The sequence below is a fragment of the Cyprinodon variegatus genome, unplaced genomic scaffold (genome assembly GCF_000732505.1).
Source record: "Cyprinodon variegatus isolate N-32 unplaced genomic scaffold, C_variegatus-1.0 Scaffold635, whole genome shotgun sequence".
NCBI lineage: Eukaryota > Metazoa > Chordata > Actinopteri > Cyprinodontiformes > Cyprinodontidae > Cyprinodon > Cyprinodon variegatus.
In genome coordinates this window covers 397,613-410,564 of record NW_015151088.1, presented here as the reverse complement: position 1 = coordinate 410,564, position 12,952 = coordinate 397,613, and the positions used below count along the sequence as shown (strand labels likewise).

The 12,952-nt window shown below is 36.6% G+C and overlaps 1 protein-coding gene across 1 annotated transcript; it reads right to left on the bottom strand.

Annotated features, from left to right (window-relative positions):
• Window positions 1-1,768: 1,768 nt before the first annotated feature.
• Window positions 1,769-11,647, bottom strand: ankmy1 (ankyrin repeat and MYND domain containing 1). Its single transcript, XM_015393310.1, has 17 exons — window positions 11,444-11,647; window positions 11,217-11,363; window positions 10,928-11,119; window positions 9,661-9,899; window positions 9,354-9,570; window positions 9,083-9,244; window positions 8,529-8,671; window positions 8,157-8,417; window positions 7,902-8,073; window positions 6,407-6,547; window positions 6,194-6,301; window positions 5,307-5,414; window positions 5,090-5,212; window positions 3,279-3,380; window positions 3,020-3,137; window positions 2,097-2,172; window positions 1,769-2,001 (listed from the first exon to the last, which is right to left on the bottom strand). The coding sequence occupies exons 1-17, from the start codon at window positions 11,606-11,608 to the stop codon at window positions 1,797-1,799; spliced, it is 2,679 nt and encodes an 892-aa protein (XP_015248796.1). The 5' UTR covers window positions 11,609-11,647; the 3' UTR covers window positions 1,769-1,796.
• Window positions 11,648-12,952: the final 1,305 nt, after the last annotated feature.

The following is a 12,952-nucleotide window of genomic DNA, read 5'->3' as shown; positions in this document are numbered from 1 at the left end:
ATAAACACTCTGAAGATGAAGTTGCTTTCCTAAATGTATTCATAACTTTTAGGGTTAGAAAATATGGTATCAAAGGCCAAGAATTAGCAGTGAGTTCCAGTTAATCTTAGTGGAAGGTTGCCTGTCATTAATGTTTTTTTTATTTTTTGCCAAACAAGGTACATGTTATTTTGCAAAATACAACAGATACCTTTATTCAGATATCTAGTAGAGATTTTATTCTTTAGACAGTTTAAGCTGTTAATTTTTAATTGTGTTGATTTTCCTTCATTAGTGTTTTAATTGCATTCTTAAAAGTTCACTAGTCTGGATGACTGGTTTAAGTAATTTCCCTCTGGGATTATTAAAGTATTTCTGATTCTGATTCTGATTAAATGTTGAAACTGCACAGTTTCATTCTGTAGGCTTGTAACATTTTTATCGCATATTTGAGGAGGGACTATATTACCAGACCTGTGTTGTGTTGAATATGATCTACTCTGTATTTGTTGTTTACAAGTCATACAAACCCTTTTTTTTGGTACAAATTCTAATGCAGTACAACATAATGCACTTTTACTATTAATGCTATATTTGTGCATGCTTTTTTCATTTAATTAGAGAAATACATAATGTTTACAGCACTGCTAAATGCGTAAGTGGCTGTTTGTGTTCTGACCCTCGCCCAGAAGTTGTTTTGAGCATGTTTGTGTAAGTTAAATATTCTTGATCTTACATATAAGTATATTTCTGTAATGAATGTTACAGAAACAGTAAGGAATGTTTTACTGAGAGTTTCAGAGGGTTGTAAATTTTTTATTGCATATTTGAAAAGTAAGATATCAGTTAAAGGGCTGCTCAGTGGAGCAGTGGGTAGCCCTGCCGAATGCAGCAAGAAGGCTTCCTCCCACAGTCCAAAAACACGACTGTTAGGTTAATTGGCTTAAATTCTCCTAAGGTGTGACTGTGTGCATCAATGGTTGTTTGTGCCTATGAAGAACAAGTACACTTTACTTCGTTTAAATAAATCTAACTTACAACTTGGATGTAATTGAGCAAATATTACTTAATATCTCCACAACTGTTATGTCTTATGAAAAGTAAAATTTACTGCCAAGAATGAGTTACTTGATACTGGAGAATAAAATTTTACTTAAATTATTTGCATACAAATACTTACAATATATTTTTGAAGTTAATCTTATGAATAGTTTTTTCAGTGTACTTATTATCAGATTGTGAGTTGGTCCAGAAGAGGGCTTTCTAAATATAGAAAGCCATGGCAGTGTCAAGTTGCTTTTGACTACTTTTACAGTCAAATTATTTTGCAAATGTCTCACTAAGTCAAATCAACTGGGATGCAGTTTTGAACTTTTGCTAATGATTTCAGTCTAGCACAGCTTCAAGTTCACTCTCTGTAGTTAAAATGAGAAGAAAAATAAAACAAAACTTATCATCTATTGTAAAGGATACAGCGACTGAGCTTTACAAGCTGAGGCCTTAAAAAAATAAAAAAGAGTTCTTACAACTTGTTTTTTCCAAACTCAAAGTGTTTATTAGAAATAATAAAATGGAAAAATAAATTGTGGGTAAAAAAAACAACATCAGTTTTTTCATAAGTTATTTTAAATATTATTTAAACGTGGTGGGTCTGGGGCCTCTTTGTGTTTTAAACACAACACACTCTGTCGTGATATGAGCAGCATTTATAGAAAAAGTCAAGTGAAAATTTTACAAACTGAACCTAAGACTCCAAACAAGGTTTCGTATACATTTAGGTTTGCACCAAATTTCTGCTTCTAATTTTCTGATCCTGTTTAGGTTTTTCTGGGCTTTGGTTGTTGGGAGAAGATCTGCTGATTCCCACCTGACATCTTAAAGCACTTCTTCATGTGCCTTTCAACCCATGTTTTCTCTTGCCATGCCACGGAGCAGAAGAAAACCTTAAGGCAACGGCGACAAGCAGTCAGCTTGACAGAAGCAGAGAGACCGCAGTGACAGCAGAACTTAAGCACTGGCTGCCTGAGGTCAGATATACAAACACAGGTTTGTGAAATGGAGGTAGAAAGGTTATATATATGAACAAAGCCAGAAGCATAAGATGGTAGAATGCCTACCTGTGAGATTTTGCTGCCTCTGATTTTCCTTCAGAGCCGTGTGCTGGACTGTCTAAGGACACATCACTCTTATAAACTGTGGGGTTTATAAGAGTTTAATTAACCATTCAAATATACCATAGAAAACAAGTAAAAATTGTATATAAAAAAAAACAACAGTTTGGATATTTTATATCACATATGAATGTAATGAAAGTTCAAGTAAAATTAAAGTGTGTTTAGAGGTAGAGGAAATATAGACTGTAAAGGAGCTACAAAACATGCAAGTTTATTCTGAAAACTCTGACAAGCTCCTTAAATGTCATCATAGGATTTAAAACAAGCTTGTTTATTGATTGACATTAAAAGAGCATTTCAGTACATCAAGAGAAAGACAGACTGAAGTTTACCAATGAGAATATAGACAAAAAAANCTAGGACATCTGAAATAATATTTTTTGACAGCTCTAGAAATGCATTATTTTGACATCAAAGTTGTGGGAATATTTTTGCAGAAAATGCAGAACAATGCAGAAGCATAAAACTAGATTAATGTTTTTTTTTTTTCTCTTTTTTTCAGTGTCCTGTCTGGCAATGTGGCAATAAGAATAACTGTCTTGATGCCAAAAAGAACCCAACAGATTTTGCTTTCACAAGTAGAGCAGAACGGCTTTCGCCATAGTGTTCCGCTTGATTTATGCATATAAAAAGATTACAGATCTTTATGGACACTGCAATGGGAAAGTAGAACTGGAAAGGAAAAACAGGAAAAAAGGAGAAAAGATGATGAAGAAGAAGAGGAGATAAAAGGGATGATAAAAAGGCATCAATGTTTTAACATTTTTTGAGAGAACTAAACATTTGAGGTTAAGTATAAATCATAACAGTAATGCAAAAAAAGAATTCAAATGTTGAGTTACTATTGAGTAAAAGATGTTTCTTACCTGTCCGAATAGTCATTCTAAATAGACTGGTCATTTGATCAAGCAGGTGGCGCCGTGCATCCAATAATTTCCTCTCCTCTCTGTTTAAGATTGAAATACCACGAATCCTACATTGATCCTACAGTATAACATAAAAAAAAAATCAGACAGAGGCATATGCAAACCACAGTCTTATTTACTTTGCTCCCCATTACCAAATAGATCATAGTTGTAAAATATTACTATGCAGTATATAATATGACCAACTAAACTAATTTACCTGTTGGACGGAGTAGTGTGCAAAGTCAACAGCTGTTCCCACCCATTTGCCCACTCTAATTGGCATTGAGACATTAGCACCAGCTTTGGCCAACTTCTTTAACTATAAACAAACAATTAGATGTCAGTCATTAAAAAAGAAATTCGAATACTAATGCTTCTGCTTTATATTTAAAAACAGCATAGTTTAAAATATATCAAGAAACTGTTTTACAGCAGCTACACTTATTAGCCATTCTCAAATGGCCATTAGGCAAGAAGTCAAGTAACCTTTGGACAGGTTGGAAAACATCACAGGGCAACAAGAAGACACCAAAAACAACACAACATATGCCTACATTAACAGACAGGATTTTAGAGTAATTACATTCATTTTAGGGACTGTGGGAGGAAACCTGAGTGCAAGCACAGGGAAAATGTAAAACCTATGGTTCCCCATTTATTGGCACTCCTGATCTATCATTTAGAGATGCAGGTTGTGGCTCTGCCCACAGTCTTTGGTGTTTTCTTCAGGTTGCATCACATATTTTCTATAGGATTTAGTCATGAAAATGAAATTTTGAATCTGGTAATTGATTTTTATTCTGCCAAGAAAAAAAAAAACCCAATGATGATGAATTCTCATTTTTGATAGAATCTCAGATACTTTTAAGGAGAATGAGAAGCTCTTCCATACATTTCTGGTTTGTTTAATGCTAGATCAACCTTGTTAAAGCTTGCAAATATCATGGTTGTTTAGACTTGGTCAGCCCTGATATTTTGACAATTTCTTTGTTGCCGTTCTCTAACAGACAGCTTTAGAAATGTTGTTTACCTCCCTGATCATGATGCGTGATGACAAGATGAGTTTGGGTCCTTTTTTGCTCTAACTTTCTTGCTGCCATTTTCGCCACCAAATAAAGCAAAGAATATGACACTATGTCTGACGTAGTTTAAAAAGGAGGAAAAAAGCCACCCTGCTGGTGCTTCTGACAAACCAAACTGCAATGCCTCTAAAGGTTACACCTGATTGTTAGCCACAGCTAGCAACTGCTGTACATGACAAAATGTTTAATTTTCTGGATCTCAAACAAATATGGCTAACATTGTTGCCTGCAATTAAGCTGTTGACTATTATCTTCAGGTAACACAGAGTACATGTCAGATTAAATAATACCACTTCAGCGATAGTATCTAGGTGTTACTTTATTTTATGACTCGTACCATATCTGTTGGTTTTGCTGTTCTTTTTTCATCTCTTTGCAGGTGATGAAGCAGACTGAAAAAGTTTTATCTTTATCTCCCTTTTATCTCGTCTTTCTTTCAACTTTTCTTCTTTTTTTCTGTTTTTTCCTCTTCTGTTCTACTTACATTGCAGTGGCCATATAATCTGTAAAACTCACTGCATAAATATAATAAAGCAATTTATATGCATGAAACAAGTGGAACACTATGGCAATTGCCCTACTGCTCCACTTGTGAAAGTAAAATCTGTTGGGCTTTTTTTTGGCATCAAGACAATTATTCTTATTGCGACATTGCCAGGGACACTGTTTTTAAAAAAAAAAGCTGTTGACTATGAATTTTGGTGAACTTTTACAGTTTTTTCTTCATTTATGTAATTATGTTGGTTAATGGGTGCATGTAAGGGAGGATAGTTTTGACTGGTAGGCTGGTAGGTTCTGAAATGTCTAGCCAAAAAATGTGAAAGTTGGAAAAAATTGCAGTTTTATTACAGGTCACTCTATAGGGGATTAAAAGCCTGTGGCATAAAATCATAAATAAATGCTAATTTGCATTTACAGTATGATATATCTGTCTTATTGCATTTACCAGCTTAATTCTGTTGCCACATAAAGGGTAGCTGAAGTTGGTGAGGGTGCAGAGGGCACTGCCAACTCTGTTGCCCAAAGGTAAATTAGGATCTGTGCCTCCCTTTAAGAGCTCATCCACTGCCTGAGAACAGAAAAGAGGGAAGTTTTAGTGTGCATGATGTATGCTATACATATTTTTTTTAACAAGTAATGCACTTAATAAAGGGAGTCTGTACCAAGTCATTGCCACTGGAAATAGCCAAAGAGAGAGGTGAGTGTCCACTCCAGAGGAGATCTGTTCTGGCTCTGTGAGAGAGCAGAAGGGCCACCACCTTACAGGCATTCTGCAGATGCACAGAAATGAAGGATGTCATGTATATTCACTAAGCAAATCCTTGTTGATGTGCTTAAATGAAGGGAGCGGTAGGCAACATAATGAAAACAACAGACGTTTAGAAAACAATTGAAGTAAATATCATGTGAAGTGGTGTGATCTTCAAAAACATTTGAATAGTAAACTGGGGTTAATTTTAATAATATAGATTATTCTTAAAATTTTTCAATAATGATTCTATCTTTAAAAAAAAAAAAAAAAAAAAAAAAAAAAAAAAAAAAAAAACAAATCCAAATCCAACATTACTTCACCATATCAGGGTTTTTTTACAACTTCCTGCACTCCTGGATTACTTATGGCAGGAAGGAAAAACTCGAGGTAAGACTCGTCAGTTTTCCCAATTGTTAATAATGGTTCTTACTCTTGTTTTCAAAGACCTAAAATGGCTTAATATAACCGTTTTTAGGGCTTTGAATCTAAAAATGTTTAATAATCTGAAACATCTCAATGCACCAAATAAGCAACAACAGGAAGAATATGCAAGGAGTTAAATACCTTGTTTCACAGCCAATAAACAAAACATAAACCACAAACTCAAATACGTCTGTTCCAAAAACAATCAATATCACATTAAACCCAAATCAACTTTGGTTTTCATCAAACAAGTCAGTAACTTCAGGAGCCAGTGGTGTCAGAAGCTGAATTCACTATAGAGAGATTATATGACTTTTACATTTCCTATGGATAAGGATGTGTACAGCTACGAATGTGTGAACTATGCCTACTGACCAAGTAGTCACTCTCTCTCTGGCAGGCTATGTGCAGAGCCGTTCGACCCCCCTCTGTCAGATGCAGGTTCAATCCAGAGTCCTGGTCTTCATTATCCTTCATGGAGATCTGTCACAGACCAAAACAAACAGTTGGATATCAACCTCTGTTTTTATAGAAATATATATATCTATTTATATGATCATATGCTTTAGTGTGTGAATAAAAATGCACCAGATTTGGTGCATAGATCTCATCTTGGTCACATGCTTGAGCGTCTGGGTTGGTGATAGCATGCAGAAGGAGCTCAGTGACCTCTGGACCTTTAGAACCGGGCAATGCAGCAGCAGCATGGAGGGGATAAAAACCTTTCTCCTACGGATAAATAAAATGGCTTTTATATTAGCAGCTTAATGGCTGTAGTAACTAAGTAAAAAATTGAATTTATTTTCTGATTAGACTGTATATTTAGTGACTTTCTAGTAAAGGCCACTGGGTTTATGCTTGTTTGTTGTTGTTTTTTTTGTATCTGCTATTTCATGGTATTTTAGTTTCTGATGCCATTTGCTCAAACAAGCCAGAAGCCTTTAATAGAGAAACATCTGCTAAGCATCACAGATCCTGCACTGTACCTAACAGTAAGGAGGAGGCATCAATCCAAAATGTTAAATGAACACAGTTCCAGTGAAATCCCTGTGTATCTTTTAGCAAACTATAGAGCAGTGGTTCTCCATCCTGGTCTTCAAGCACCACTGTCCTGCAAGTTTTAGGTTACACCTTTGTATCACACACATCACTTGTATGAAGGGATGATCAACAGCATTCTGCAGCTCTTGATGGCAGCTGAGGAGCTCATATAATCATCTAAAACATGCAGAGCAGTGGGGCTTGTTGGTTAAATTGTCTCAGCAAAGTGCCTTGAGATTACATATGTTGTGAATTGGTGCTATAAAAATAAAATGAATTGAATTGGTAGTTGAGGACTGAACTGTTCTAGAGCTTTACGTTGGTGATGGTGGTATTTTTGTTTTTCTGACATTTCTGAAAAAACAAAGATTGAGATGTTAAAATGATCAAATATCTGTTGAGCAGAATAAAACTAAGTGGCCTTTTTTCACTTTGGTTATTTAATTTCCTAGATCTATTTTAGAAACTTTGGAAACTCCATCTTTCTAACTGTGAATGTAAAAATGGTAAGAAACCTGGGAATTACCCAAACTTCACAGCTCAATTTAACTCAGTTTATTTACATAGCTCTAATTCACAACACATCTATGTTATGTATTGTGATGAACGGTTTCTATTGAAACTGAAATTTTGATTGCAATGTAAATTGTAGTTGACAATAAAGATTGCTTGATTCATTCAAGACACTTTACAGAGATCATTCAACCAGATCATACAGTCAGATTGGTTCAAATTTCAAAACCAGTTGATTGCATTGACTCTACAGCAATCCCTCACACCAAGCATGCTTGTGGAGAAAGTTGAGAGGAAAACTCTCTTTTAACAGAAAGAAACCTCCAGCAGAACCAGGCTCAGTGTAAGCGAACATCTGCTGAGGCAGACTTATAGAAAGAAGCAACAATAGGTTAGGGAAAAGTAAGGATATCATTAAACATGGACGATGCCTTTAGTTTTTCTTTCTTGTGCTTTTACGTTATTTTTGGCATACCGATTCAATTTCAGAATTTCCTCTGAACTGAGGATTCACAGGGAGGATTCCTACCTCTGTTGGTAAAGGAATATCAGTGCAAGCTCCACAGAGGAGCAGTTTTCTGATTACTTCAGCATCCCCCGCCATGGTGGCTAAAAAGAGAACTGGCATGGGGACCCTGCAAAGATTAGGGTCAGCTCCACGGTCCAGTAGAAGCTTCAGGGTGTCTAATCGCACATGGCGCCTGGCCCAACACACAGCACATAATCATCATTGTTAGAAAGAAAAGATAAAAGAAACAGCAAGTGAAGGAGAAATGGATCTTACTCGATTTGCATGGCAGCCATTTTGCGAGCAGTCTCCTTCAAGTGACACTGTTGAGGTCGATTCAGCGCCTTAGCTGAGTGCTGCAGCATTCCTTCTGTTACGGCGATGTCATAGTTATGGGCTGAGCGGACTTTTTCTCTGTCCTCGTAGCTTTCATCTTCTCCTTTCTCTGGTCTCTCCTTCTCACAGAGGTGATCAGGGTCTGAAGTGACCTCTTCAATGCGGCCATGTGAGAAGTGCACAGGTAGTTCTTCAGATGCCCTAGAAAGACAATAATTACGGAGCTACAGTTTTAAAAAGCTTTTAAACAGTAAAAAATCTATAATTTTATGTTTTTTTCAAAAAAATGTGATTGTGTACATGAATCCTTACAGCTTAGAGGGCTGGCTGACTATGTTTTCATCCATCATATTTGTGTGTTTAGCCTGAGGCTCTTTGTTAAGGACCTGTGTCTCCAATGTGACGTCGGCCTGGTTGTTTTGAGCTCTATTCTCACTAGGTGGAAACGTCAACACCTAACAACACATTAAAGATATGATTAAAAAACACAACAGATGGGCTTTTTCCAGTCTCTGGAAAAAACATGAAAAACCTTGAGTAACTAAATAATTACTTCTCCTATTTCTCTTAATTTACTTCAGATTTTCAAATACACAGTACCCTGTAAATATATTTACACCTCAAACAGTTTTTCCTCTTAAGTGCATTTCTGGAGGATCTCATGCAATAAGTGAACAAAAAAAAAAGGGCCTAATTGTAAAGGAAGTAAAAAAAAAAGATCAATAAATACAAGGACTAAATAGTTTTTTTATTCAGCCCCTCTTATTGTTTGTTCTGGATTTCATTAAAGGGTATTGGGTAAAATGAGGTTGAATACATTTGCAATATATTTTATTATCTATGAGATGAACACGGCTTTTTCTTACCTGAGCTCTGGTGGGTGGATGAATCAAAGTTGTGTGCAGAGACTGAAAGGGATAGTAGAGGACATGGCACACAGCCAGAGCTGACATTCCTTCCCTGTTCAGCTGGTCAATATTAGCACCTATATCCAACAAACGATGGATCACTTCATTATGGCAGTTTATCTGACAAAGATACAAAAAAAAAAAAAAAAACACAAAGTGGTTATTGAGGACTATAAACTGAGTATGGCAACATATGGAGGGGAGGAAAGTTCAAGTTGAGAAATGTTACAGTTGCAGCAATCAGTGCGGTTTGTCCTTGGGAATCAGCTACATCTGGACAGACCGAGTCTGTCAGAAAGATCTGTGACACAGCCCTCAGGTCCCCTCTGAAGCTGTGCTGAATCAACTGTTCTGAACTGACTTCCAGAGGTCCTTTGGGTCCAAAGTTATCCCTGTTCATAGAGAGGACAGCTGCAACGTCCCAGCCAATATTTTCAGCCTGCAATCTGAAAAATACATATATCTCAGATAAACCTGTTTTTTTCCCCCCTCTCAGTACAAAGCTGACTCTACACTCAACTCCAAACATGTCTAACCTGTGTCTGTGTATGTGAGCCTGCATGTGGGCGTGTAAGGGGAGAGCAGAGAGAGGCTCCCTTTCATATCCTTGGTATGAAGGAGCATCTTGCTCCCACAGCTCTCCGTGAAAGAGTCGATCTAACTCTTTTCTGCGGCCAGGAGTGAGTGGCAAATGGTCACCATCAATAGAATATCGCTCAATGCCAGGCGGAAGGATGAAGCTCTCGTCTAACAGCAGATCTTTATCTATGCCCACCTGAGATGAAGGGGAAGTAAAGTGATTTGGAAGCTGTTTGTTCAAAAGCTAACAGAGTTGACTGCAGTAATTTACCTGAAAGCCTTCCAGTGGTTCTGACAATAAACCATTTGCATGACTGTCAGCCTAGTAAAGACAGAGCAGAGGTAAATAGGCATTTAGGCATACAGTAACTGGACACATTTATTACCCCCATAGAAAGATTTATAAACTATGTTAACTTATATTAAAACCTGTAATATCTACTTAAAAAACTATTTACAAAAATTAAGTCTTTAATTTGTAAAAATGTTCAGAAACCTAAGAATTGGTTATGAATGAAGGTGGATTCCATTAAAAGTTAACAATTTACAAATTATATTTAGCATGAGATGGGAAATCATTAGTAAATTTGATATACTTTCAATAACAACTACAGTCAATCAAATAAAATTAGCCTCTTATACTAAAATAGATGGGGTGATTTTTAATAAGTAGCATATTATTTACATTAATGTTAATGATTTAAAATTTAAACTCAGAGGTGCAGGAAAGTAGTTTGATCATATTTTGACCTGGAGTATAAGGAATTGTATGAACTGTAAATGAACTACAAGAGAATTCAACTTTATTGTCATTACATTGTCACAAGTACGAAGCAATTCACTCTCTGCATTTAACCCATCCCCTTGGGAAGCAGTGGGCTACCATTGTGCGGCGCCTGGGGAGCAGTGTGGGTTAATGATTTAGCTCAGTAACCCAGAGTGGAGGCTGTGGGGATCAAACCAGGTACAGAGCACAAGCGCACTGTTCTAACCCACTCTGCCATCACTTTCTCTAACTAAAACCAAATCTTTTAACTTGTTTATTGTGTAAAGGACCATAATACATTTTAAATAGTGAATCCAAACCAATTGGTGAATGTGTGCTGATGAAGATTCCCAGTCATCCAGGTCATAGTCATTCCGTTTTTTTTTACTTTTATGGAATACAGTAAATGTGATATAATTAAAAACACTGCAGATATGTAGCAACATCTCACTACCTACCTGAATCAAAGCTTCGTGGACATGAGGTTTCATGAAGGCAGCATATTCTGGGAAATGTTGCAAGCTAAAGCCAATTCCCAAAGAGGAGCAGAGCTTTAGCAGGCGCTGGCCATGCCAGAGGCCCACATCCTGCCTCCCATCTGGATAAGTGAACACTCCAGGACCAAACCTCTGGTCCCTGTGATACAAACCCTGAGTATGTGGAAGGAGAACATTTTTTTATTGCTTGTTTACTTTTGCAGATTGTAGTACTATTGATGTAACCCTGGCAACAGTGCTAGACGCTCACCTGGAAAACGGCTCCACCTGGAAAGCTGAAATGACCATATCCTTCCTTCCTGTTCAGGTAGAACTTACCAGTAAACGTGTGACCTGTGGGCCAGCAGTACACTGCGTCCCCATGCTTAAAGTCCTTGTAGAAAAAGCCCTCATAGTACTAAAAAAAAAAGAAAAAAAGATTCAGTTAAAGTGAATGAAACACTGGCAGAGGGTTCTGCTCAACTGGTTACACATTACCTCTCCATTTCTTGAGGTGTAGCGTCCTTTGCCATGTTTGAGTCCCTCTACAAACTCGCCCTCATATTTTGACCCATCTGGCCACTCCTGAACACCAAAGCCTTGTCGCCTCTCATCATCGCTGCTGCTGAAATCTGCTGCCTCACCTGTGCAGGTTGACTTCATTCTGTATCTGCTTCTTAAATTCTTCTTAAAAAGAAGAAAAAATGTGAATGAATTCAATCAGAGAAATCTACAGTTTTTACCTAAGCTGGTTATTCATAAATGGGTTCAACTTTACCCGTTGGATTTCAGATTTGAGGAGTTAACTGTCCTGACAACGTTAGTTGACGTTTCTATGGCAACGAGCGATGACTCTTCACGCATGCGCATTGGCTGAGAAATAATACAAAAGAGAAATTATAATTTGATGCAGGTGCGTTTCCAGGAATGGGTTCCCGCGGCAATATTTGACAGTTCAGTTATAATTACAGTGTAATCCGCTTATAGTGGTAATTAATATAGTAATTAAACGCTTATATGAATCAAAAGGCTTGGGACAGAATTATTTCTATACAAATAATTTTATAGTAGTCAAGAAATCCGCTTATAGTGTTCATTTTTGGTCAATTTATAAATGTAAACATCTGTAAAAATAATTTTAAAATTACGCGTACAACTTGGAGGTACACGAGCGCTTTGGTGCGGTTAGCAGTGTCGCGCGCAGCGAGGATGAGGATGAAGATGAAGATGAGACTGTTGTCTCTTCCAGAGCTGGGATGATGAATGCAGTTGCTTTGACCTTTTACATCATTTTGAGAAAGAAGTGAACTCGGTGTTGGACAGCACTGTGATCCAGGGAACCATGGATAAAGTGATGTTATGTCTTAATGTGGCGCAGCTGATCCGCAACACAAAACAGACGAAGGCTAGATTTAATTTTCTGTAGCAGTTATCTTCTTTGTTGTTCTATGAAACCGTTTGTTTCAAACATTATATTCAGAAATGTTAAAAAAATGCACCGGCGGCACAGCAGAGGCGACGCACAGCACATAATAAATTACGTAGGCTACCAGAATTATGTCTGTATGGAAGAGGATTTGGGCCACTGAAAAAAAATTTAAAAAGTTAACTGATTTTTACATTTTATTTCAATATGAGAAAAAAGTCAGAATTTCGACTTTAATCTCACAATTCTGACTTTTTTTCCTCAGAAATCTGACTTTAATCTCAGAATTCTGCCTTTTTTCTCAGAAATCTGACTTTAATCTCAGAATTCTTCCTTTTTTCTCAGAAATGTGACTTTAATCTCAGAATTATTGGGTTTTTTTCTTACAATTCTGACTTTAATTTTAGAATTCTGACTTTTTTCTCAGAAATGTGACTTTAATCTCAGAATTATGATTTTTTTTCTCAGAATTCTGACTTTAATTTTAGAATTCTGACTTTTTTCTCAGAAATGTGACTTTAATCTCAGAATTATGATTTTTTTTCTCAGAATTCTGACTTTAATTTTAGAATTCTGACTTT